The following is a 22,232-nucleotide window of genomic DNA, read 5'->3' on the forward strand; positions in this document are numbered from 1 at the left end:
AAAGGAAGAAAAGTGCCTTGGGGGCTCAGAGGATGTAGCAAAGAAATTCTTTTCTTCTTTGGTACCTTCTGCCACATTCTGCATAGGTATGTTTTGTTCTGCTTTGCTTTTTAAAAGAGAACCGGGTGTGTCTGTGAACATTACCGGCACGTCTCCTTCTCTCTAGGATCGGACTCTGCCCTGATATCATGACAGTGATGGAGAATCTGTGTACATGGATACACAGGGGTGACAAACCCTAGAAAGGAAGCCATATACTGCGGAGGGCAGAAGCCACTGGGTACAGACGGCTCTGCTCTAGCTGAAGAAATGGCCCAGGGGACCTCAGCATGCCTTTCTGAGTTGGGCTTATTCTGGAAAATTTCATTTTATATCTCTTCAAATATGCTTGGTTCAACAAAACACAAAATCCCCTGGGACCTTCATTTGTCAGACGGTTTAGCATAAGCAGATTGAGTGACTTTATTTGAAACATTCAGGGGGTTTGTAGATTGTTCCCCCAGAAATGATATGTTCACTAAACACATAAATACTTTTTTAAAAAATGAATCTGGGGCGCCTGGGTGGCACAACGGTTAAGAGTCTGCCTTCGGCTCAGGGCGTGATCCTGGCGTTATGGGATCGAGCCCCACATCAGGCTCCTCTGCTAGGAGCCTGCTTCTTCCTCTCCCACTCCCCCTGCTTGTGTTCCCTCTCTCGCTGGCTGTCTCTATCTCTGTCGAATAAATAAATAAATCTTAAAAAAAATGAATCTAAGTTAGGACATATTTAGGGTTGTTATAACTTAGCAGTTTATTTTTTTTCAAAAACCGAAAGTATGTGTCTAACAACCTGTGGCCTCAATAATATGTTAGTTTAAAATACAAGATGAACTCATGTAATATTGTAACTGAGCACATTAAGAAAAGCAGCCCTCCCATTGCGTCAAACAAAACTCGCACGTTTGGCAATGTTTATTTTTAGAAGCAAAAGTGCCTGGCAATTTAAGCACAGCAATTCCAACATTTGTCCTACTTAATTGTGATAAGATGTCATTCCATTAGACTGTTCTCGTTTTGTTTTATCATTTCGTTATCCTTCCAAGTGGATTCTATTATAGGTGGAAATTAGGAAATTGCAGAGAAAAAATATATAACACAAAATCAATTCTTTAAATTTAAATTTGTGTCTTCTTAATTAAAATAAAAGGGAAAGTATGGGTTAGTCACACATACTATCAATTTGTGTGTGTTCCTTAAGGAAAAAATTTTCTGGATTCCTCTGTCAGCAAACATGGCAACACATTTCACACCCTTTGTAGTTAGAACCTTGCTTTCCCCTTTCTTCAGCTTTGCTTATCCTTAGTACTCACATGTTCCCTCTTCTTTGGTTACCCTTATTAAACCCACTGTCAGGAAAGCTTGAGATGCTCATTTATACTAGAGTGTGAATGGTTGATAACTTCTGTAAGCATAATCTCACTTAAAGACACTGGCATTTTACCAGGAATCAGTAGCTGAAGCCAAAGCTGTTTAATAAAGGGTAAGATGATGGGTAAAAGGTTTATTTGGACCACAAGCCTTCTGAAGTCCACCCCAGAGATGTTCATTGTGGACAGAAGTTCCTGGCTTGCCTGCCTGTGCAGATTTTGTGGCCATAAGCACTGGCTAGCACATGGACACTTTGCCTGGGGCACTTGGTGGCAGGTGCTCAGATACACTCACGAGGAGGGCATGTCTGGCAAGGCTGAGAGCAGCTTCTGTTTCCCGAACATTTTCCAAAGCCTTGGGTTTCGGGAAGTTGTGTTGAGAGTGCCGACTGCCCTCCTGTAACTTCTGTTTCTCTATGAACTCCAGGCGGGCTGCTGTGTATCTGTTCACGGCCATGACCGACACAGCCATGCAGAGGGCAAAGGAACCCCACGCGAGGCTGTCAACAAAAGGCACAGTTAAGAAGAAGTAGAGAGCTGTGGTTCCAGAATTTCCTGCGGGGGGTCAGTCTGGTGAAAAACCAGCTCCTCGTTCCACCCCATTTGGACCTAGACTTTGGATCACAAGTTTTAGAGACCAGCCAATAGTGTTGTCATAGCCAGGTGGTTAAGAGAACAGACTTCAGAGTCATTGTGCTAAGTTTTCACTGTGGGTTTGCACCCATCTCTTAAGTGCTGTGGGTTCTTGAGCTGTTGACTTCACCTCTCTGTATCAGGTTCCTCGTCTGCAAAACTTGACTAATAGTAACACTGCACACAGGGTAGTTGTAAGGAATTCAATGAACTAATGCATGGGAAGTACTCAGCATGGTGTCAGCTAACATATTTTGTTGTGGTGGTGGTTGGCTCTAACCCAGGGCACGGTGTTGGTGTTGTTACTTTCTATCCCTACCTTCTGGAAGCCTGTTGCATGCTGAGATGACGGTCTACACTGTTCACCTTCCACAGAACCCAGCGGAATATTTGCTGAGAAAGAACCTCAGCCAACTGGCATTTGTGTGTTTTCAGGGGGTGAAATTCCCAGGTAAGATAGAAGTCTCCTTATCCCATGACCTACAAAGAAACCTACCCATAGCTAAGTTCTAAACCCACTCCAGAGTTTCCAATCATCCTTCAATATGACTCGACATCAAGGATACCAACAGCTAGGGGAAAGGCCCAACAATAAACAGGAAAAAAGGCAGGGAGGACCTAAAGAAAAGAGATAGCACAAGGAACAGAAGAAAACAGCAACCAGAAGAAAACCCCTTGATTCCTATCGATAGGAAGATATCAGAAGATGCTGTGGGAACAAAGCAAGATCAGGATATACAAAAAAGGAACAACTAGAAAACAAGAAAGACCTTTCGGAAATTCAAGTAAGATCCAAAATAAGAATTCAATAGGAAGGTTAGACGACAAAGAGGGGAATATTTTCAGAAAGGATTACAAGAAGAAGGAGCTAGAAAATGTGAGGGATGCAATGACATCTAGAAGATTAATCCAAGACTCTGAATATCGAACTATCAAGAAGTTTCTAAAGAGAATAGAAAGCTAAGGAATGGAAATAATCAATGAAATAATACCAGAAAAATCCCCAGAATTCTAGCACATGACTATTCAGATTGAAGGGCCCATCAAGCACAGGAAGGAAGAATGAATGTGGATGAAAGATTTCACCTCCAAGGTGCATTATCCTGACATTTCTGGGCACTGGTAATAAAAAGTAAAAAAACACCAGCTTACCCGTAACGGAACATGGATCAGAAGAGTATGGAACTCTTCCCAGAAGCCATAAGTTCTAGAAAGAAATGGAACTACATCCTGACATTTTTCAGGGAAAATGATTTTCAACAAAGGATTCTACACTCTGCCAAACTATCAATCCAATACAGAGCATCGAATAAGTACCTTTCCAAATATGCAAGAAATAAAATAATTTCTTCCTCACTGAAACCTTTTGTAGAGAGTTACTGGGGGATGTGCTCCCATGAAATGTGAATGCAAACTAAGTAAGATAACGATATGGGACCTAGGAAGCAGCTCTCCAGTACAAAGGAGTGGCAAAGGGAAGTGTCATATGGCAGCCCTGTGGCACGCCTCAGAACAGCAGAGTGGAGAGGAAGATGGAAGACTTTGGTGGGGCTGGAGGAGTAGGGTAGGGGAGACAGAATTGAGAGATTGCTATGTTTATGCTACTGGATTTTTAAAAAGATTTTATTTTTAAGTAATCTCTACACCCAACGTGGGCCTTGAACTCACAACCCTGAGATCAAGAGGTGTGTGCTCTACTGACTGAGCGAGCCAGGCGCCCCTGTTTAATACTATTTGATTTTTAAAAACGATTTGCGTCTATTTCTTTGATTAAAAGTTAAGTAATTACAATTGGAAACGGAACAAAGTGATATTGGAAACAAATAGACACTTCTACAGAGTCCTTTGATGTCTGGGATCTCCTTCAACCCACAGCATAAATTGGCCATAGTTTTGGCCCACCTGCCATTGATCTGAGCTCTAGCGCAGCTGTGTTCACCACTGTGTGCAGCACCAGTGACATCACCTAAGAAAGGACGACACCTGTTTGGAAGGAGGCAACTAAGGTGACACGTGGGTGGAGAGAATGGTGCGATGCTCTAAAGAAATGTTTGTAAAAAAAAATAACTTCTTCGGGCTGGGACACACACTTAAGAAGAGTACAAAATCGAATAAATGATGTGGGTAACAGTGTCATGGATATGTTCACCAAACCCTAGAATGGCAGGATGAGGGAGTAAACCTAGAGTGTGTTATTTTGTTTTACAAAGAGAAAAGTAACATAAGAGATTGTTATATAAGATGAACGTGTGTGTGTGTGTGTGTGTGTGTGTGTGTGTGTGTGTAAAGCCACAGCTGTGCACTGGAAATCCATATCAGAAAGAACCCCTGTGATCTTATATGGCTGAGTCTTTCCATTAAGAGACAGAACTTTAACGTCCTGGCTTTGTCTGTCCATTAGAAACAGGGGCTGGGTCTCCCATCACTGAATTATTTACTAGGCATTATTACTCAGGACTTTCCCCTTAAGCTGTGTATAAGAATGGAATACCATCAGTGTGTCCATTGCTTGAGGACTTGACTCTGGGCCCAAGATTTTACAAACATAATCTCTTTAAATGCCTATGAACGCATGAGACAGGTGTCATCCCTTCACGGAGGAGAGAGCGGGGCTGCAGAATGGTTAAGAAATTCATCCATAGTCAGATGGCGGAACAATGGCCAAGGTCAGTTGTCCTTCAAAACCTGTGTGCATCCCGGCTGGCCCATCAGGACTTGGGCACCATGGCCAGCAACTCACCAGTAGGACCAGCCATAGTCCCACGTCTGAGGCTTCCAATCTTCTGGTCCAAGGTTCACAGTGATTTGAAAAATGGTGGTATACATAATGTGGGCCACCATACTGAGGAGCCCTGCAAAGGAGAGCTCTGTGAGCCACGGTTAGGAACAGAGTTTCTCTACCTTACCTGACTTGGGTGTAAAAAAGCCAGTGGCACCCTCCTTGAGCCTTTCAAGCAGCCTTCATGTTTCACGAACACACTAATTCCTTATTGTCATGAATTCACACACAGTGGCCATGTCATTCCTCACGTGACCAGCTCTCCCCAGTCTATGACGCCCGATCTCCTTAGGCTCAGAGGCTCCAGTGTTCCATTCTGTCTTTCCCAGCACAGATGAGGGGTCATTGAGCTACACTTGGCCTGATGCCACATTCTACAGTGTCCTGTCATGTTGTTCTTTTTCATGTGGATGGTTTGCTAACACTTAAACACTGGGATACCGTAGATACAAATGTGAGTGTTTCTGGCCCCACTAGACTCCCATGGCAGTGATCAGGAGGAACAGAAATCCGTTGCCAATGGGATTTTCTTCCCTTTGTAAGTGTCCTGGCCTTTTTCCTGGAGACCCCTGAAGACTTTTTCCCCCATACGTTTGGTAAGATACGTTGAGGATTCGAATTCACTGTGTCTGTTTTTCCAGGCACTTGGAGGAAGCTTTCTATATATAGAGTTTGGTCTTCTGTTCAAGGAAGCTTTCTTGAATTTTACTCTTAAACCCTAGTTGTTTTGTTGTTTTGTCTTTCTTTTGTGGGTACTCTAATTACACATATGGTGTTTTAATTTAAAAATGTATGGCAAATAGTGGCCACTTAGGGATGGCTTCAGGGAGCCAAACAGAAATGAGTTCTAATCATTGCAGGCGATTATTCATATGTTAATAGGGCCTGCTTAAGTCCTTGTGATGTAAATCCTCAAACATTCCACCTGACGTCCTGCTCACAGTGGAAACTGACCAGACATCCAGAAAGAAGCCTACTCTCCTGACATTGGGGGCCCTTGGGCATGCCAGGACCTTGGAAGAGTCTCCAAGGGTCCATAGCCTGCTTCTTTGCTATGAAGATCCAGAAATTGGATTTTATCATCCTATTCACCGACGATACAGCTTGGGAAAGACACCTGACATTTACCAAGCACAGAAGTGAGCTCCCAACTGGATTGAGGCACTATTAACAGAGCTTTGAGTATCGGGACAGAGAAGCGAAGGAAGTCATCTGTTCGGGGTTCTTTTCTTGATGGAAAGGCCAACTCAGGAGACCAAGTGAAGTTTCTCTAAAAGTTGCTTCGAGGACACAGAAGACCCCCACCCCCCCAAAAAAGGGAGTTCTTCGTTCTTACATGTACGCCAAACTTGAATAGAGATTTTTAGCAAGTGACCATTTCTTGCATTCTTACTACATACTAGGTGCATTCTTACCTAGTCATCACCATAGTCTTTTAAGAGAGCTGGTTCAGAGAGGTTGAGTGCCTTGCCTGGGGTCACACAGCCATGAGGTAACAGAGACCTGAACCCAGGCAGGATTCCATGCATAACCGCCCTACTAAATGAGGCAATTTCTGTTCTCAGAGCCAGTCTCTCTCCTTCCCAGAGTTGTGATAAAGATGCAGTAAGACATTTTATTCTCCATCCCCTATGTCTACCCCTTTCTTTTCATCAGTCACCTAAGCATCATTGCTGTCCCCGCAATGGGGTTAACTCAGTGACTTCTCCGGTAGACCAGCCAGCTGTCCTGATGAGCTGGCCATCGACAGAAAAGAGCCAGCCTGCACTTGGGCAATGGGGACAGCCAGCCTGAAGCTCAGTCCCTCCCGCTGGGGCAGGGTGGGGAGTCAGCCTGTCTGAACACTGCTGTGGGCAGGTACCTGCAAGCACCGTCAGAATGGCCACGGACGCGTCCACCTTGAACCAGTGGAATCCTGAGGCGTGATAACTCACTCTGGAGCCCAGGAGGACAGCACTTGTCAACAGCAGAAGGATATTCAAGATCTCGGCCCCAATGGACAACCACAGAACACCTGCCAAAATGTGAGGGTGACAGAGACGCTGAGCCTTAAGAATTCAGAAGTCCCACCACGTCGAGCCCTTTGATTTAGTTCGCTTCTAAAACAAACAAACAAAAATAATAAAAAATAAAAAAACAAATGCCAAGGGGTAAAAAAACCCAAAAAACAAAAAAAGCCCACAGCTACGTCTGTTGAATCTAGAAAGTTGGCAGTGATAGAGGGCTCCTTGGGGTTGAGAGAGGATTGTGTAAATATTGTCCTTCGCTGGGAGGGAAAAACAGAATAAGAGTCTGATGCGAAGACACGAGAGATGCTGGGGGTCTCTCTTGCCCAGCTCAAAACCTAACGCGTTGTTTACATTTCACCAGAAGACTTTATCTTTGTCTTTTTAAAGACGATACACACACTTAGAAGGCAGAGACGTCTGAGAGTTTAAGAGCCCTGGTTCGAGATCCCAAAACCTTATTTGTTTCTATGTGAGCCGATTCTTTGCCCTTTGGAGGGGACCCCGCCTGCGGCTCCAAGGAACTGTGTTGGAGATGGAGGCAAATGGACCAAGGGGACAGGGAGGGAAGCTAACGTTCCTGGAAGTCCTCCAACAGAGCAAGTTAGATGCTGGGGACCCAGTAGTGATGAAACAGGCGTGATTCATGCCTTCACAAAACCTTTATTCCAGCTGAGGAAACGGATACTGAGAAAGTCATCGTGGATTTGGTGAGTGTTACGGAGACACGGTACTGTAGGCAGTGGTGGCCGGAACTCATCTCTTCCCAGCACACCGTCGACCGTGCACTGGTGGCTTGCAATGAGCCACGGCGGGAGTATTCCTACCCTAGGAAACAGCAAACACTACCCGTCGGGGCTTCCCACTCCCCACCCCCAGCAAAATGGGTGGTGTGACATTTTCCAGGCACATGCAAAGAGCCCGAGGTTCTAGCTTTTGGATTTGACTTTGTGGGAAAACCATAAATAACCCTCATCTTTTCCCCCATCCCAACAAAAACAATACAAGTTATCCAGATTATGGGGCGTGCTGATGGACGGAACACGAGGGAGGTACCTTGTTCTTCAGCTGGAATTACACTCTGGAAACTCCTACACTTTTCACCTAGAACACAAGGAGAATATATTCGTAAGGAGGAGCTGGGACAATTAGCGACAGATTGTGTTTCGAATGCCTTCCCTCTATCCCGGATCATTGTGAACAACGATTGGGGGGACTGGCAGACTGGTTTATTGTTCGTGTGCTGCCCCCCACCCACCCCACAGGAGCATGATTCAATCGCATCCCATCCCCGTGAGTCCGGGCTTGGCCATATGACTTTCTTTGGACAGTGAACTGGGAGCTGCCATGAGGTGGGTCATTTCTGGTCAGAGGCTTTAAGAGCCAATGGGCTGTCCCATGGCACTTGTCCCCATTGGGTCTGTGATCACAGAGGCACACGTCCAGTCGGAGTCTCCATCAGCCTGGGTCCCTGAATGGCTGTGGGGAGGACTTACCCCTTGCCGACCTGAAAAATCCAAACAGAATAAACTAGAAACGAATGTGTTGACTTAAACCACTAGGATTTGGGGGCTGTTTTTTACATCTGGACTGATACTGCGAGCCTTAGATCAGGGGTTCTCAACTTCCCCAGCAGTATCCATTATGTATGAGCCCCAGGGAGTTTGTTTCCAGTTAGAGGGAAAGTAACAAAGTTTGTAATGATTTAAAAAAATGAATTAGAGCAGGGGTGTCTGGGTGGCTCAGTCGGTTATGGGTCCAACTCTTGATTTGGGCTCAGGTCATGATCTCAGGATCTTGGGATGGAACCCTGCCTGGGGCTTCAGGCTGAGCGTGGAGCCTTCTTGGGATTCTCTCTCTCTCCTTCTCCCTCTGCCCCTCCCCCTGCTCATGCTTGCTCTCTCTCTCTCTCTCTCTCTCTCTCATAAATAAATCTTAAAAAAAAAAAAAGGAATTGGATCAGATTAAGATCTGTTACTGAGTGACTTAGTTATTTGCATTCCATCGTGCTTTCTGGAGTGTGGCAAGACAGCATGTGCACCAGACACTAGGCAGAACCCACCCAGGCTTAGTTCATGCTCCGGAAGGGTGGGCTTTGCCTTGGAGGACCACCTGCCATGGCAGGTGTCCAATCACCTGCTTCTTCCCCGTGGAATTCAGAGGACCCCAGAGGGGAAGTGACGGGTACAGGACAGCACACGCAGAGGCAGCGGGCTGAGCACTGGGACTCAGCCTGCAGGGGCCCAGCATTGATTTAATGCAGTCCGGTGGATGGCAGGGAAGGCCCGGGGGTGGGGAGGGGGATGCCAAGATGCCTGAGACCAGGACCTGCTCCCCATCTGGGCTGCTAGCAACTAAAACAGGGCAAGGTGGGGTGCAGATCATTGACGCTGCAAAGGAATGGCTTTCTCGTCCCTAAGCAGTCCCTGCTGTAGCGTCACTTTGAGGGCTTAATGACATAATAGACGGGAAAGCTGCTCTCAGTTCCTACACACTGAAATCTCGCTGAGACAAAATGAGTTCTGCTGGGCCCTTTTTGCACGTGGCTAGCACAGATTATTATTAATTGTAATGGACTCTAAGTGCCCTGAGGGCCAGGGTCACACCACCTGCCTTTGCTGGAAGTTTTCAGGGACAGAAACTACTCCTTTGGAGGAGAGAAAATCCCAAGTAACTTCCCTATTCTAGAACCTAGAATTTCTCCGGCATTGAGTCAAATTTCCTCTTCCTTTATGGCCAGCCTTCTCCACCTGTCCTCCGAACACGGAGCCCTTCCCTTGGCTTCAGCTTCTCCCCCGTCAGGCTCCCGCAGGAAGGACCGTATGCACAAGCAGGGGCACACTTGTAGCGGTGCGTGTCTGAAAACCGGGAACCTTAAGATTTGCCATGCTCGTTCCCACGAAACTCCGTGGGCCCTGGGGCCTCATTGCTTTGCACGTGTGCAAGGCACTTCTGCTGGGTTATAGGAGGAAGAGGAGGAAAGCCTGGGTTTATGATACAGCCATTTGGTCGAGCCGCCCTGCTGGGATACGTGCAGAAGGGCCTCACCTGCCGCATAGGAGGGCGTTTACGAAGCCTGGAGGACAGCAGCCTCGGGGACCCATCTGCCCATCTAAAGCCGCAGGGGCCTCTTCAGCTTTTTAATTAAGTCAACTTCGCATTGAGGCGATGGGTCCGTTTTCCTCGCAGATTCTGAGATTTTGGGGCAGCGGCTGTGATGTTATGGTCACAGCCCCCCAAATTTGTCAGTGTCCCCCCTGGTTCTACCAAGGAGGCCCCCACAACATTGGGGGACATCTCTACACTCCCGTGCTGCTCTCAGAGAAACTTTGTACTCTAAACCTCACTCTCTTCATCTGTGAAATGGGCATCATACAAGTCCTCCAATGAGAAAGTTGTGAAAGTGTTCTGTGAAAGTGTTCTTTTTTTTTTTTTTTTTTGAGTGTTACATTATTCATAAAGGCGAGTACGCATAGCCTTCGACAGACTTGGAGACCAGGCTCAGACAGGTTGGTAGAGTCAGAATCGGAAACTGGGCTCTCCCACCTGAGACCCCGTATCCTTTTGCGTATGGCCACCTGCTGTCTTTCTACATAACGCTCCGGGGGATTCCTTGTCTATGTTGCCTTCCCGACAAGCCTGCCCTTTGTCACAGGAGTAAAGGGGGGGCCAGGTACAGAGCCAGGGGCAGGGCAAAGAGAAGTGGAGGCCAGCCAAGGAGATTAGGAGACTTCACCAAAGCTCTGAAAGGCTGAGTTCAGCCTGGGCGTGGAGTCAGGCCATAGTGACCCCTTGATTAATCTGAATCTTCAGAAACCGTGTTCCTTTTGAATGAGGCCAGCGGGATTAAAAGGAAAAATCTTCCTAAATCCCATGAAGCCAGAGAGGCGGGCGTTAACATAGCTCGGAGGCAAGGGCTTCACCAGCCAGGCGGGGCAACAAGCCAGATTGGGACACGACAGCCAGGTCCCCAGCGCTGGACTCTCGCATCCCTGTCTGCTCGTCCCTCCACTCCCGCCCCCCATGGGATGCCCAGTCCCCTCTGTCCTTGACCTTTGGGGGGGTTAGCTGAACAGTGAAGAATGGGAAACCAGCAAGTTTTGTGGACTCACTGCACCGCCTAAGGGAAAGAAGGCAGTGTAAGCACGGTCTCCGCCCGGAGTCTTCATTTCAAACGGTGGAATCAGACGCATTGCCCCCCATTGAAAGGCACTCGGGCAACAGGCACGGGATAGGAAGAGGTGGCTTGAGCAGGGGACGTCCCCAAATCGCACTCCAGGCAAGGGCTCCCCTGGAGGGTCAGCTTTTGCAGGGATGGAGATGAAGCTGATTCAGAAGGAAAACAGCCACGAGGCCTCTCAGAGCAGCAGAGCTGGGGGTGGTTGGGCTTCCCGAGGCCCCTCTCCTGGGCTTATCTGGACTAAGGGGCTCCCTCTCCAGGCTGGAGCGCTTGCTGGCAGGTCTCCTGAGCAGCCCGCGCGCCCCTTCTGACCCTCTCACCAAGCACTGTTTGGGTGCCCTCCCGTTCACCTCCAGCTATAAGCCTTTTCTTTCACGTACCCCAAATCTCCCAGGCGCTTGTGATAAATTACACTTAAGAGCAGATGTTTGCTTGGGGCGACCTTTAACTGGGGGCCCCAGGCTATACTCTGCTGTGGACGTGCTTTCTGGGGCCGAAGCAATGTGTTCAAGATACTTTTTTCTTTTAAGGTTATTTATTTATTTGAGAGACAGAGAGAGAGAGGGAGACATCAAGCAGCGGTGGGGAGGGGCAGAGAGAGAGAGAAAGAATCCCAAGCAGACTGCCTGCTGAGCATGGAGCCCCATGCAGGGCTCGATCCCAGGACTGCAAGATCATGACCTGAGCTGAAACCAAGAGTCAGGGGTCCAAACGAGTGAGCCACCCACGTGGCCCTTCAAGATACTTTAAAACTGGGAATTTTCACGTGGAAATCCAAATATCTTACTTGCCTTGAAAAATCAGAGGATCTGACAAGACTGAGCGTGTAAGTCCCCATGGCTATAAAGCTGAGCCGAGCAAGGGGCTGCCCCCTTTAGCTGAAGATAAGGTTTCAAGGTCATTGGCATTCCCCGACGGCCTTGCTCCCTTTGCTTCTCTCGCCACCTTCTGTGGGCATTGGTTTTCGACCTGTGATGAATATCTTCTGTTTTATTCTCTTGTATGTTTGCCATTACTTCGGTTATTATTTAATAAAAACTGAAGTCTAAACTTCAGTTTAGGGGGCATCTTGTAACATGGGAAGGTGATCACGTTTCTCTTAAGGGGAAAAAAAAAAGGTGTTCTGGAGTAGATGTCCTCTTCTTGGTTCTTAATAAAGGGATGACAATATTTAGGGACTGTGGTTTACCTGGACAACCTCATTATATTAAATGTAACATTAAAACATATTAATTAAAAACATATTAAAATGTGAGCAAAGGCTTTTTGGCTTGATGGACACAAATGTATTCGTTGGCAGTTATAAGATAATTGCCCTTCAGTTAAGTTTTGGGCATGGTGGAGGGGAAACGGGGAGTCTGGGTTAAGAAATCTGAGCTCTGGGGCGCCTGGGTGGCACAGCGGTTAAGCGGCTGCCTTCGGCTCAGGGCGTGATCCCGGCGTTATGGGATCGAGCCCCACATCAGGCTCCTCTGCTATGAGCCTGCTTCTTCCTCTCCCACTCCCCCTGCTTGTGTTCCCTCTCTCGCTGGCTGTCTCTATCTCTGTCAAATAAATAAATAAAATCTTTAAAAAAAAAAAAGAAAGAAATCTGAGCTCTGTGTCTTACACTACTAGTATCTAACTGTTCAGTCTTCAAGGGGGGGCACTTCTGCTCTAGAACTCGGCTTTCCCATCTATAAAATACATCCGTTGTTTTAGGTAAGCCTTTCACAAAGAATGTTGTATGCTGAGATGACGGTCTACACTGTTCACCTTCCGCAGAACCCAGTCTTTTTCTCTGTGGTCAACTAATGTCGGGAAATCCTGGGGTATGTAATAAACAGTAAACAGTCTTCTTTATTGTGAGACTTCTTGGAAATTTTAAGACGTCAACGTGCACTGTGAATTTTCAAGAAGAAAATGTAATATGCAACATTTTCCAATTTTTTTGACAATTGAAACTTTTTATTTAATTTTACAAAGAGCACCTCAAAAGGCATCTTGGGGGGGGGCATCATCTTTGAGAAAGCCCAGTGAGGCGCTTGTTAAAGTCTCTTTCTGGCATGGCATCAAGTATAAATCAGAAAGGGGTCAAGAATGACACTCTTTATTTCTACCTGGCTTAGTGCGTGAATCACTGAGAACCTCAGCCCTCCTTAGAATTCAGCCTGTGTTCCTGACAATATATTTAAAAACCTTTCAGTGGTGTGATCCATGAGAAGGCAGTGTGTGTGTGTGTGTGTGTGTGTGTATAAGCCTGAGAGACCCTCACACAGCCATTGGCCCCTGTTTTAGGTCAGGAAGGCCCCCTCCCGGGACCTTGTAACAGTTTTTTATCAGAAAGCTCCGGACAGTTTCTATCATCTATCTGCATAGTGTTTGCGTGAATAGGTCAGGCACGCGCCCTACGCTGGGAGATGGTTTGCACCTGCTTCCAGTCCTGCCCGAAGCCGGTAGCTTTGACATCATTTACGAGATGAAGCTTCCAGTCCCCAGCCTTCCCTCAAGGCCAGTCCCTGCAGAGCTCTTTTCCCAGTTCCCTGGTCATTGGGGAAGCAGCTCTCAACTGTCTAATTTTCTAATTCCTGCCCTCGGTTTCAGGTTCCACTGCGGCCCAACCTCCCCGAACATTACAAACAGTGATGCTTCTAATGTTGTTTATTCAGGTTTTTCTTTCCAGGGAACATTGTCTTGCTCAGTTCCTTGTCCTGGAGAGACCGTGACCTTGTGTTGCCGGAGGGGATAGGCTGCCTCAGGTGAACACTGAAGAGCCATGTGAGTTAAATTCTTCCGTAATGAGGCTTCCACTTGCACCTGCCTTGTGTTCTAATGCAACTACCGGAACCGTCCTGTCTCAGACCTTTGCTCGCTCTGGCCTGTCTGCCTCGAAGAGCCTCAGCCCTAATCTCTATCTATTAAAATCACAGTCCATGCCCCACATCAGGCTCCTCCGCTATGAGCCTGCTTCTTCCTCTCCCACTCCCCCTGCTTGCGTTCCCTCTCTCGCTGGCTGTCTCTATCTCTGTCGAATAAATAAATAAAATCTTTAAAAAAAAAATCACAGTCCTGCTTGGAGGTCTGGGGACAGCAGCCACCTCCTTTAGGAAGACTTCACCATGCCCAGAGCTGTCATAGGTCAGTCTTTGCGATAACCATTATCATATCTGTCCTTGTTTTAGTTTCATCTCAGTTCTCACCACCGTGGCTCACTCGCCCTTCGATCCCTCCATTCTCCTAGCACATTCTTCCTGTGCTTAACAAGGAAATGGCTTTTAGCAAATTCATACCGTGCGGCTCTGAGTGCCCTCTTTCCAGAGGGCTATGCTGTACCCTGGGTCATATTTCTCTGACTTTGGTGTGTGTCTTAACCACCAGGGGAGCAAGGGGTTGGGCTTACCAGCCTTGTGACCTGAAACTCTGAGCCTCGCTTTCCTCCTTCGTGAGCTGAGGAAATCACATCTACTTTGCAGGGCCACCTCAAAGGGTTTCCAGAGACAAAGGTCTAACTTGTTAAGGATTCTTCCTTCTGGTGGGCGCTTCACAGAGGGGGTTCCCTTCCCACCGATGACGATAAAAGTCAGTTTTCTAAGAGAACCTGCCACTCCAAGACCCCCTTAAAAGTGCGAGGACGCGGTTTAGAGACGGACAGGTCTGCTTCGGGTCCTCTAGGGACTGGGCGACAGTAGCAAACAGTAAAAGCAGTGGGCACTGTCGTTTAATCTTTATAATAACCCTTGGTCACGAGTCCCGCGACTGTCCCTATTTTACAGCCGAGAAAACAGGCGCAGAGGGGTGAAGAAGCTTGCCCAAGGACACAGAGACAGTCAGTGGCCACAGAGGCAGTCAGTGGCCGAGCTGGGACTCAAAGAAAGGCGGCCCAGCTCCAGAGCTCCCTGCACCTGTCACCCACCCCCGTCCCCTGTGGCCGTGCTCACCTGCACTGCCGAGGCTCTCCTCACAGGACTGCCAGAGCCCCACGTGGAACCTGCACTGGAGGAACTTGTCATCCCCCGTCTCCCAGATGTACTGGACAGCCTGGCTCCCGTTGTCCCTCCTGCCACCGCTGCCGTGGCTCCCGCTGAAGTGAATGCACTGGAGCCTGCCTGGCTCGTCCAGGCACAGAGGCTTTGCCACCTTCCGGGTCCCCTCGCACCAGTGGCTGCTGCCCAGGGCGGTGAGGGAGAAGGCCAGGGCGAGGCAGACGGGGAGGACAGTCAGCGCCGGCTGCCGCCTGGCCCTGTCCATGGCTGGAGGAGGTGTGCGGAGTCAGGATGAACAGCAGGCCCCTCCCTGCCCCCGCATGCTACCCGCCTCTCTCAGCCCTGCCATCTGGCACCCTTACAGGCTTCTCTCACATCCCCCCGGGGGATCCTGGGTGCCCCCCAGCGTGTGGCATCCATGTGTCACCTGTGGCCGGAGAAGCCATAACAGGAGAAAGCACAGAGTGGGGACAGGTTCCCATCAGCAGAGCTGGCCCTTCAGTCCTCCCCAGGGAGTGGGTGAGTAGGAGGGGGTTGGCTTTCTGTTTTTGTCTTTTTCAACCTGAGGTAAAATATGCAGAAGACAAAATTTACCCTGGTGACCATTTTTTACTCTCGCATGATTGCACATCCCATCCCTAGACCTCTTCATCTTGGGACACTGAGCTCTGCCCCAGTGAACACTCACTCCCCATCCCCAGCCCAGGCACCTGCCATTCTATTTCCTGTCCCTATGAATGTGGCCGCTCCTGGGACCTCCCGTGAATGGGGTCATGCAGTATTGTCTCTGCAACTGGCTTATTTCACTCAGCGTACTGTCCTCAAGGCTCACCCGTGTTGCAGCAGGTGTCTGAATTCCCTTTTAAGGCTCAGTAGCATCTCGCTGTGCGGATAGACCACATTTCGTGTATGCATTCACCTGTCCACAGACACTCGGGTTCCCTCCACCATTTGGCTCTCGTGGAGGGCGTTGGTCCTTGACTGAAGACCAAGGGCATTTGGGCAGGTGTCTGGGTGAGTCCTCCCTACCATTGCCTTTCGCATTCGTCAGGGTACTCAGTGTCGGGTGCCAGAAACGGGGAATCCCACGGCCTGCACAGCCTCTTCCCTGCCCAGCCCTCCAGAGACAGGAACTGCCAAGGACAACGTCCTGTTTCGGGGGCTGAGAGACTCAAGGTGCCAGCAGCCTGCTCCAGGGCCGAAGTGCTGTGCAGAGCAGTGGGGGGCGGCACACAGCCCACAGGCTACAGCATTCAGCACCATCCTGGGGCCTCAAAAGCTGCCAGGCAAAGCCCGTGGCACCCTCACTCCTGCCCCCGCTCTCCGGGAGTGGTGACACAGAGGAGACTACCAGTCACTTCTTGGGCAGAGGACATTGATGCAGGAACGAGGTCAGGGGGAGTGTCATGGAAGATTCCACGTGGTGTGTGAAACACATAGGTCCTAGATTGCAGATCAGCACACCCTGAGGACACCCAGATACACCTGCAGAAATAATGGAGAATCCCCGGACCAGGCAGGTAGGAGAGAAGGGCAGTGCCATGTGGGTCACTCTCTCTACTGCCTGCTGGCACAGGCAGGGGGACGCGTCCTGCGAGCCCCGCATTCGCGGGCTTGGCCACCGGTCTTGTGGGAAGAGGGTTTATGACATCTTAGCACTAGAGGGCATCTGTCCAACCGCGGGGAGGTCCTGGGTGACCCCAACCCCTCTCCCTGCAGAAAAAGAATGTTTTTGAGAATAAGTCCAAAGAGATTAGCTAGAATATTATTACCAGGCAGGCATTTCCTTTGCCAGTGTGCAGCCTGGAAGACATAGTCGTTTACGTGTGGTTCCAGAATGGCTTTCCGGCCATAAGGAAAGGATGGGAGCATTGTTGGGCGCTCTCCGACCTGCTGTCCTGGACACGACCACATTGATTCCAGAGATCGTACTATTGTCCCAGTCCATTTTCGGGACCTTTGTTCGCTATGAGCATTTGATCGCTAAGGTTTAAAATCTTGCCCCGTGGGGATCTTAAGATTTCCAAGGATTTCCATGAAGCGATGCTTACTTGTTTTTGTTTTTCCCCAACCATTCAGAATTCATTCACTCACATAAGTTAGCAAAGACGAGCTCCTCTGTTCGACTGAAATGGAGAGAAAAATAGAACTACCCTAAATGAAAACACGGTGTTCTTGTCTCTTGCCCACCTGCGTCTCAGCCAGGCAGGACCTCTTCCTCCAGGGTCTCAGGTCTGGAGGCTGGGAAGCCTGGACAGGAAGAGATGGGGCGAGAAGGGCCGAGCAGAGGCTTTCAGAGGCCCTGCCAGAGCCCCTCTAGAGAAAAGGAACACCCCTGGAGAGTTCAAGGAAGATCAGCCCTGCCCAGGTAGCCGCATCCGTGATTCTGGGTCTCCTGGCCCTGCCATTGACTGCTGTGTGGCCGCAGGCCAGCACCCTAGCCTCTCTGCGCCTCATTTTCTCAGCTGTTCAGTGGAGAAATCCGCACACCCTCGCGGGGTTATTGGGAGGACGAATGAAGCAGGCGGGCGTCGGCTGGAAGATTCTGCGCGTGCGCACATGGCGCGCCTGCGCAAATGGGTTAGCTAGTGTGAGTCGGTGGTCTGCGGCGTGCAAGCCTCTGGCAGGTGGGCCCGGCGGCACAAGGGGCGATCAGGAGGTGCTTTTGACCTTCCCCCACGTCGTTTGGCTCTTGGGTACACAGGACTCGAGTCCTGATTGGGGGTTTGCTTCAGGGCCTGGGTCGGGAGCTGCTTTCTCCCTCGAAGTGTTTGCATAGACGGGGCTCCCCCGAGGAGACCCTGCCCTTGGGGCTTCGGCCCGCGGGCCTCGTGCACTGAGCAGGGCTTCGGGAGCAGAACCACGGGCTTCCTGGCTTTTCTTCCCCGGCGGCCTCTGCTGAGGAAGTCCCTGGGAGCACAGCTGACTTGAGGGCAGGTCTGGGAAAAATCTCCCTGCCTTTGGGGGGGCCGGGGCGGGGGATGAGCCACTGCTGATGAGAAACCCCGGAGAATCATCGGTAGGTGGCCCTAGACCGGTCCAGACGCCCTCCGCGCGGCGTGGAGAGGGTTTGTGCAAACATTTCCTCGCTCTGTGCAGGGAGGAATGCAGGAGGAGGCCGCCTGTGGTACATCTTGGACTGTTCGAGAAACGCACCCGCGCCTGTGAAGTGGCAGGGGGGAAGGTGAGGCTGGCACCGGCAGGGGCAGCGCCCGGGAGAAGGAAAGCAGGACCCCCGCCCCGAGTCCACGCGCTGCCCATGGACACCCCTGCTGCCCGGGGGGCCAGGCCTCCCTCCCCCTGCAGGAAGCGCTCTCCCCCGGCCCTTGCGAGGCCCATGTTCGTCCTGCTGCTGCTGCTGCTGCTGGTCCCCATCAAGCAAGTAAGAGCAGTTTGGATTTGGATTGTTGGTGCTTGCTGTGAGGGTCAGTTCTGCGTCTTTGCTGATCCTAGAAGCTGTTTCGGGCTCTCCTAGGCAATGTGGGAAATATAAAACAGTATTAAGGCAGTAATGATTACCCGTAAGCCTAGTATTCAGGGGTCATCGCTGTTAATATTTTGGCATATTTCCTGCAAATCCTTTTTCTATGCGTGTTTCTGGGCAGCTGAGATTATGATGCATAAAGTGTTTTGTATCCCGGTTTTCCCCCTTTACACCATTTTATAAGCATTTTCCACTCTCAGTGCGAGCTCTGTAAATAGCATTTAAACTCGTCCCATATATCCTCCTGTCTGCTTTTACAATTTTCTCCGGCCTGAGTATTTAAAGGTTGATGGACTGGGTTTTTTCTCTTCTTTCTTTTTTCCTTTTCCTTCCTAGGATAAAAATATAGAATGTTCATTGTTTAAAAAAATGTATAAAATCCGAAGAAGTATAAATACCAACTTTAAGTTACTGTATTCCCACCACCCAGAAATCACCCTGGTTTGCCTTTGGGGGGCTATACTTCCAGACCTTTTTCTGCCATTTATTTACATAGAGGATTTTTCCCCCCAACAAACATAGGATCAGACTGTAAACATTATCTCACTATCTGCTTATGTCTTAAGGAAATGCACGAAGAGCTAACACTTCATTGAACACACGATGCTCTAAGGCCGGTGTCAGGTGCGTCCCTCATATTAACTCATTTTGTGCCCCTCGAGGGAAGCCCTCCTTCCTGTTAATCCCACTTAGAAAAGTGAGAACACTTTTCTGTGTCAGCCAAGGTAACGCCACGGCGTGATGTTTGAGGGCTTCAAGGTGGGTCTTACAATGTATGTGACCGACCTGTGCAGGTGGGCAATCTGGTAGCTTGTTTTATTCTTTTTATTATTATTATTCAAGATGTTATTTATTTATTTATTTATTTATTTGAGAGAGTGTGCGAGGGGGAGCAGCAGAGGGAGACGCAGGCTCCCCGCTGAGCAGGGGCTCGATCCCAGGACCCCAGGATCATGACCTGGGCCGAAGGCAGACGCTTCACCAGCAGAGCCACCCAGGCGTCCCAGCTTGTTTTATTCTTATCCAGGGAGACTAGGCTTTTGCCCCTTTTCCCATTCGAGGTTCCATTATTATCCTGGACCATGAGGTGAAGGACCCCCAGTCCCATTCATCCGAGAAATGCAGGTAACGAAAGTACCTTGAGGAAAGGCTCTCTTCTTCCTTTGGTCCATGGGGGGAGTTCGTCTCTGTGTGTAGCCTTTGGGATTCTTAATCCCTCCTGCCCCCATCTAGGGAAGGCTGTGGTGCCCGACCTTGTAAGTGTTCACCTCATCAGGCTTTCTTTGGTGCTAACCTGGAGCCAGACAGGCAGAAAACACCTGCCAAATTCTCTGCGTCCGATCTCTCCCAGAGGCTGCCTTCAAGCCCTCATGGTGGTGAGGATGTGAGCCCGATCGATGGTTTCTTGGAATCCCTGCGGCGGTGGCGGCCTCTGGGATAGCGGCAGGGCCGTTTCTGGGTGAGTCCATACAGAACTCACATCCTCACTTCAATTCTCCGGACATCGCATATTACAACTGATACACCCAGCTAGCTGTCTAGTTTCCTTTCCCTTCTACGCGCGATCGTGCATGGGTGACCAGGCATTGCTCTCCGGGTGGCAAGCATTGCTTGCAGCACTTCGCATCCTATCATAAATGGGTCTTGCTGAATCCCCCTGCAAGCCTCTCACGTGAGTGTTATTCCTGAGCCCATTTCATAGTCGAGGAAATTAAGGTTCACGGGAGTCGCATGACTGTCACCGGCCATCCTGTGCCACCATCTGCCTGGAGGCAAGTCCCTATGTTCTCTCTTCTCTAGCATTCCCGTGGAGGCTGTGGACCTGTTAATATATATATATATGTTACATCAGTGAAATCCTCAGTGCCTCAGGCCGGCGAGGACCCTGACAAAGCCACACCTTGTTCCTTCCATCGGGGCGCATTCCTGATCAATAATGTCCCTGGGAGCAGTGTCCCCTCCCCCGTCTGCCACCCGGTCTGTCCTCAGAACCTCTTCGGTCTGTCTGTCCTCCAGGGTGCATCTATAACCCCGATGACCCCCCTCTTCTGGGTTCTCGGTCTTAAAACCCATATTTTTCCTCCAAATGTTTACATTACAAGGCTTTGCTAGACTTTCATGATGGATTTTGCTCACAGACGCGTTCCCTGCATGGAATATAAATGACTGCGGCATGTTTTCTGGCAGGAAATCTTCCTAAAATTCACTTAATGAGAAATTCTCAGGGATCGTGTTTCGTTTCTAAATTCAAGTGGGCCACCCCCTCCCCCACCCCGCCAGTCTCATTTAAGTTAATAAGCAGTTGCTTTGGTTTCACATAAACTCTCTCTAAGGCTCTTTGAGAAGTGAACTTGTGGCTCTTGCCTACATTGCGGATGGGAGTGTAAAAAGGTGTATATTTTTAAATCTAGAAAAAAAAAAAAGGCTTGGCGAGGATTAGGTTGGCAGTCCATTATCAAAGCCCTTTAAAAATGTGTATACTCGGGGCGCCTGGGTGGCACAGCGGTTAAGCCTCTGCCTTCGGCTCAGGGTGTGATCCCGGTGTTATGGGTTCGAGCCCCACGTCAGGCTCCTCTGCTATGAGCCTGCTTCTTCCTCTCCCACTCCCTGTTTGTGTTCCCTCTCTCGCTGGCTGTCTCTATCTCTGTCGAATAAATAAATAAAATCTTTAAAAAAAAATGTGTATACTCTATGACCCAGAAATTCCAATTGAAAGAATTCCTCCTAAGAAAATAAAGATGTGCTCAAATGTTTAATTATAAATATTTTCAGTACAACAGCATTTATATTAGCAAGGTCTCGGCCAATGGAAGTGTTTGATGCTGGAGGATTTGAAAACGAAATCGTATCACATTCATCCACAAAATATCACATCTCTGTTAAAACAGTGCTTTAGAAGTATGGCTCTTGAAATGGATACATATTCACAACGCACCTTCTGGTGAAAACACAAAATAAGGTGATTTCCTTTTTTGGTTAAAATAAAAAGGGAAAGAAAAAGAAAAAAGTAAACGGAAGTTTGTGCACAGAGAGAAGAGTCTGGAAGGAGATGGTAATTTCTGATACTAAGATTATGATTCCATCTTCTCCCCTTTTGGGGGCTTTCCTGCCATTTTTGGCTTGATTTACAGAGAGACGTATGCCTTCTCGAAAAAAGAATACAATAAAATGTATTGACAGCAATCCGTAGAAGGTCCTTTTCCCCCCTTTTCCTCAAACCTTCCTCAGTCAAGGTAGTCGTAGATGCTGGCTGCCCGTGCAAGCGAAAGAGGAATCAAGATCCAGTCGATTTTTCCAGTTACAAAACATCCATTCATACTATTTCCTTTCCTCCTTACCTTGGTTGGATCTGAACTTGGACTTGCCTCTTGTGTTTTTCGTGTCTTTAGGATAAGTACCTGGGAAGACACTCTGTCCAGCTCCCCTAGATTGACCAAATTCGGTGCTTTGTAGGGTTCCTTCTTCTCTTTCTCCCTTCGTTCTCCCTCTTCCTCCTTTTGACCATGGCCATCAGTCATGGCAAAGGGCAGAGCGAGAGGGTGAAGTTAGTCCAGGGACACAGCTCACGTGCATGGCTAATTTTATTATCTCTTCCTTGGCCAGTTCCAGTGAGGTCCCTGAGGATATAAACAGCACTTGTCCCTGAAAGGGTCTTACTTCGGTGGCTTGGAGGATTCTGGAAGCTGATGATTTGGTTATCCACTTCTTTGCTGAACTTGTGAAAAATAATATAGATCCAGTTATAGTCCCATTAGGATGTCTATTTTCTTTTTTTTTTTT

At 48.8% G+C, this 22,232-nt stretch overlaps 2 protein-coding genes across 2 annotated transcripts in view; one reads left to right on the forward strand and one right to left on the reverse strand.

Moving 5' to 3' along the window:
* Window positions 1–1,646: 1,646 nt before the first annotated feature.
* Window positions 1,647–15,233, reverse strand: GSG1L2 (GSG1 like 2). Its single transcript, XM_019793225.1, has 5 exons — window positions 14,924–15,233; window positions 7,883–7,930; window positions 6,682–6,834; window positions 4,782–4,893; window positions 1,647–1,908 (listed from the first exon to the last, which is right to left on the reverse strand). The coding sequence occupies exons 1-5, from the start codon at window positions 15,231–15,233 to the stop codon at window positions 1,647–1,649; spliced, it is 885 nt and encodes a 294-aa protein (XP_019648784.1).
* Window positions 15,234–16,383: 1,150 nt separating this feature from the next.
* The window catches only part of GLP2R (glucagon like peptide 2 receptor), a 58,628-nt gene continuing 52,779 nt past the window's right edge, over window positions 16,384–22,232 (forward strand). The window contains exons 1-2 of the mRNA XM_019793222.2: window positions 16,384–16,488; window positions 18,068–18,350. Of these exons, the coding sequence (XP_019648781.2) occupies window positions 18,228–18,350 (123 nt within the window). The 5' untranslated portion in view covers window positions 16,384–16,488; window positions 18,068–18,227. The remainder of the gene's footprint in view (window positions 16,489–18,067; window positions 18,351–22,232) is intronic.

The sequence above is a fragment of the Ailuropoda melanoleuca genome, chromosome 17, assembly GCF_002007445.2.
Source record: "Ailuropoda melanoleuca isolate Jingjing chromosome 17, ASM200744v2, whole genome shotgun sequence".
Lineage (NCBI taxonomy): Eukaryota > Metazoa > Chordata > Mammalia > Carnivora > Ursidae > Ailuropoda > Ailuropoda melanoleuca.